We start from the raw sequence: 5,000 nt of genomic DNA on the forward strand, positions 1-5,000 counted from the left end.
CACCAGGGTCAAGCTAAGCCCCTCCCCTTCAGACCGACCCCAACCATCCATTCACCACCACCAGGGTCAAGCTAAGCCACTCCCCTTCAGACCGACCCCAACCATCCATTCACCACCACCAGGGTCAAGCTAAGCCACTCCCCTTCAGACCGCCCCCAACTATCCATTCACCACCACCAGGGTCAACTAAGCCCCTCCCCTTCAGACCGACCCCAACTATCCATTCACCACCACCAGGGTCAAGCTAAGCCCCTCCTCTTCAGACTGACCCCAACCATCCATTCACCACCACCAGGGTCAAGCTAAGCCCCTCCCCTTCAGACCGACCCCAACCATCCATTCACCACCACCACCAGGGTCAAGCTAAGCCACTCCCCTTCAGACCGACCCCAACCATCCATTCACCACCACCAGGGTCAAGATAAGCCCCTCCCCTTCAGACCAACCCTGACCATCCATTCACCGCCACCAGGGTCAAGCTAAGCCCCTCCCCTTCAGACCGACCCCAACCATCCAGTCACCACCACCAGGGTCATGCTAAGCCCATCCCCTTCAGACCGCCCCCAACTATCCATTCATCACCACCACCAGGGTCAAGCTAAGCCCCTCCCCTTCAGACCGACCCCAACCATCCATTCATCACCACCACCAGGGTCATGCTAAGCCCCTCCCCTTCAGACCGCCCCCAACTATCCATTCATCACCACCACCAGGGTCAAGCTAAGCCACTCCCCTTCAGACCGACCCCAACCATCCATTCACCACCACCAGGGTCAAGATAAGCCCCTCCCCTTCAGACCGACCCTGACCATCCATTCACCACCACCAGGGTCAAGATAAGCCCCTCCCCTTCAGACCGACCCTGACCATCCATTCACCACCACCAGGGTCAAGCTAAGCCCCTCCCCTTCAGACCGACCCCAACTATCCATTCAACCCCACCAGGGTCTAGACCCTGGGGGTTTCATCGGATCGGTTCTCCCCTCCCGAATGATACTCCTGCATAACGGGGCCTAATCGCCAAAACTCCATTACATTCATTTGTGTATTCCTGGCAATAAATATGTATTCTTCCATCAACACCGTCTCTCCGGATTGAACTGCTATTATCACTCCACTATTCTATCCTGTAGTATTTTATTTGTTTAATTAAATATAAACCGAAATACCGACCTGTCTGTGCACGTCTGTCGGGGAAAAATCTCCCAGAGCCTCCCAGATTAACCCCGAGTCGTCCTCTTCATAGAACCTCACCTGGATATCATCTAGGAAACACACACACACAAACAATGTATTATTATCACTAACAAATATTCATTTTTTTCCCATGTTATAACCTTTGAAATGTTTATTTGCATATTGACACTGTGGCTTTCTTTGGAATGAACAACAACAGCACTCCAGGGATGTTTTGGGGGAGATATGTCGATAGATCTGAGCAAAATGTACTATTTGTTGTTGCTAATTTAGGCTGTAGTGCAGGGCTATTCAACTACACATTCAGTTGGGCCAGATTTTATAACTACAAAATTCAGCTGGGCCAGACATTCAGCGGCCTGTAAAAAGCGGGTAGTGACACATTTTAAACCAACACATATTACTGCGATGAAAAACATGCAATTTTTATTCATTGTTCATCTCACAAAGGTACGTCAAAAAGTGCATAAAAACACAACTAATTAGCATTAATTTAACAGAATCTGAAAAAAAAGTGCACAGTCGTAGCATTACATTTGTTTGCTTTAGAAGTCAAATATTCAGGTTATTTTTTTTTTAACCAAGCACATCACAAAGTGCATTTACTGAATACAATAATAGCAGTGTTAATAAATGTCCTCACATCCAAAACAAACAGCTAAAGAGCTCCAATGCAACACAAAGAGGTAGTACTGGAGCAATACTATTTTTTCACTTTTCAAGTAATAACAAAAAAATCATACGTTTTGGTCACATTTGACCCAGACACATTATAAAGTGCATTTAAATGAATACAGAAAGAACTGTCAAACCCTTCAGTGCACAAACCCATAACAAGGGATACGGGTAACTATATGAATGAATACTACACTACACGTCTACTATAGTGAACTAGGTGCTTACTATCACCTCATTTGTGATTTGTCATCGCTGACTTTCTCAATGGGAGAAGGGACATTTTTTGTTTTGAACAAGAGCAGTGATTTTTGGCTCATAGGATGTCAATGCAATCCTAAGACATTGTTGAAGAGTGCTGTCAGTCAGGGAGCAGCGAGTGCTACTTTTGATTGAGTTCATGTGTGAAAAGCTTGATTCACATGTATGTTGATCCAAACATACTGAGCACACAGATCGCTACTTTCTGAACGTTAGGGAACTGCTGTTTTTTGACATCACTCCAAAACTTCGCCGGCCCGTTAGTGCGCTGCATGTCAATAAGTTCCAGTGTATATTTCCCCTTGTCGATGCAGGGGACCACTTCCTTTGCTCAGGTTGATACGTCCCCCTCTATTGCAACAGTGAAGGGGTCTCTGGCAAAGCCCATCATCACCTCTGTGGGCAGAGCAAGTCCATCCAATCGACCGGCAAAGTTCTCTTTCAACCTCGCAATGAAATCTGTCATCACATCCGTGATTTGTGCCGGAGATGTGATGTGTTTGGGGAGCGTCGGAAAATGCAGCATCCGATCCGTACTCAAGTCGGTAGCGAAAAGGTCCAGCTTGACTTGGATCTGCTTCACAAGATCAATGACCGTTTTGTCTCTGTTTACGCTTCAGAGTTGAGAGAGAGATGTTTTAGAGTTGCTATCATAGGACCACCGTTACTAGCACCACTAGATGCACTTTCACAAAACGTGCTGCGTTGTGGTTTAGTGGTTTCTATGCAACGCGGAGTGTTGCGTTCATGGTCTGTACTAGTGTAGGAATTTGGCTACGGGAGGCTGGGCCACTCGGGAGTTGGTTCTGGGCCGCATCCGGCCCGCGGGCCGCCAGTTGAATAGGCCTGCTATAGTGTTTCAGGAAACATCACTGATAAAAATCACTTAATCCTCATTCAAACAGAGTGCAGAGGTGTTATTAAAGCCTCCAGCAGGGGGCGATATCACCTGACTTATTTACATTTCCTGCACTTTGTTACATTAGAGAAACTGGTAACGAACTGAGGAAGAGTGAAAATGGAAATTCATTAATTGTTTTCATTGAATCACTTTACAGACACTACGAGAGGGGGAATCTTCATGATGAGTCAAACCTGTGTTTGTGGTTTCATGCTAACTGTTAGAAAAATATGATTCATCCCCGGCTTGAGCTTTAACCTCAGGATCCATGTATCTGTGATCCTCTCCAGAATGGAAGTAGTCATCACATACAGAGCATCAACTAGTTCCTGAACAGTGTCCTTCACATGCTGATATCCAAGAGAGGGAGTTCCACAGTCACAAGATGGAGGAATAGAAAGCAGTATTCAATGTTTACTTCAGATTAGCTCCACGTCAGAAATGAGCATGCTTGTCATATGTCTCTCTCCATAGAGGCTGAATCATCATGTTAATCACATAGCTATCATATGCCTCAAACAGTCCTGATGCTCTTCTAGGTAATCACACATCCTGTCATGTTCACAGCTACAGTTGAGATACCTTTGTTATCATGTTACTCTCATGTTGGAAGAGGACATTCAGGATTTTCACAAACACTTCATATTATATATTTTATTCACTATGTTTTAACGTGTTTCTCACCTTTCTGCACCTTGTCACAGAGCAGGTAAACCTCCTCTCCTCCGCTCACACAGCCGGCCGTTCGATCCATCCGAACAATCTTCAGATTAGAGGCGTTCGGGGCTTCTGAGGGAAAAACAGACAAACAAACACCATCAATACATACACCTGAACATCAGCAGGAGAGGACTCTTTAAAGTAGAGACACTACATACTGATATACACCTGAACATCAGCAGGAGAGGACTCTTTAAAGTAGAGACACTACATACTGATATACACCTGAACATCAGCAGGAGAGGACTCTTTAAAGTAGAGACACTACATACTGATATACACCTGAACATCAGCAGGAGAGGACTCTTTAAAGTAGAGACACTACATACTGATATACACCTGAACATCAGCAGGAGAGGGCTCTTTAAAGTAGAGACACTACATACTGATATACACCTGAACATCAGCAGGAGAGGACTCTTTAAAGTAGAGACACTACATACTGATATACACCTGGAAATCAGCAGGAGAGGACTCTTTAAAGTAGAGACACTATATACTGATATACACCTGAACATCAGCAGGAGAGGACTCTTTAAAGTAGAGACACTACATACTGATATACACCTGAACATCAGCAGGAGAGGACTCTTTAAAGTAGAGACACTATATACTGATATACACCTGAACATCAGCAGGAGAGGACTCTTTAAAGTAGAGACACTATATACTGATATACACCTGAACATCAGCAGGAGAGGACTCTTTAAAGTAGAGACACTACATACTGATATACACCTGAACATCAGCAGGAGAGGACTCTTTAAAGTAGAGACACTACATACTGATATACACCTGAACATCAGCAGGAGAGGACTCTTTAAAGTAGAGACACTACATACTGATATACACCTGAACATCAGCAGGAGAGGACTCTTTAAAGTAGAGACACTACATACTGATATACACCTGAACATCAGCAGGAGAGGACTCTTTAAAGTAGAGACACTACATACTGATATACACCTGAACATCAGCAGGAGAGGACTCTTTAAAGTAGAGACACTACATACTGATACACACCTGAACATCAGCAGGAGGGGACTCTTTAAAGTAGAGACACTACATACTGATATACACCTGAACATCAGCAGGAGAGGACTCTTTAAAGTAGAGACACTACATACTGATATACACCTGAACATCAGCAGGAGAGGACTCTTTAAAGTAGAGACACTACATACTGATACACACCTGAACATCAGCAGGAGGGGACTCTTTAAAGTAGAGACACTACATACTGATA

General features: G+C 44.6%; 1 protein-coding gene across 1 annotated transcript in view; it reads right to left on the reverse strand.

Annotated features, from left to right (window-relative positions):
• LOC307027619 (nuclear factor NF-kappa-B p105 subunit-like) overlaps positions 1-5,000 on the reverse strand; it is a 40,193-nt gene that overhangs the window by 6,891 nt on the left and 28,302 nt on the right. The window contains exons 9-10 of the mRNA XM_079695903.1: positions 3,719-3,823; positions 1,174-1,265 (exon numbers count right to left, since the gene is read on the reverse strand). Coding sequence (XP_079552029.1) covers positions 1,174-1,265; positions 3,719-3,823 — 197 coding nt within the window. The remainder of the gene's footprint in view (positions 1-1,173; positions 1,266-3,718; positions 3,824-5,000) is intronic.

This window comes from Notothenia rossii, assembly GCF_949606895.1.
Source record: "Notothenia rossii genome assembly, contig: scaffold_251, whole genome shotgun sequence".
NCBI lineage: Eukaryota > Metazoa > Chordata > Actinopteri > Perciformes > Nototheniidae > Notothenia > Notothenia rossii.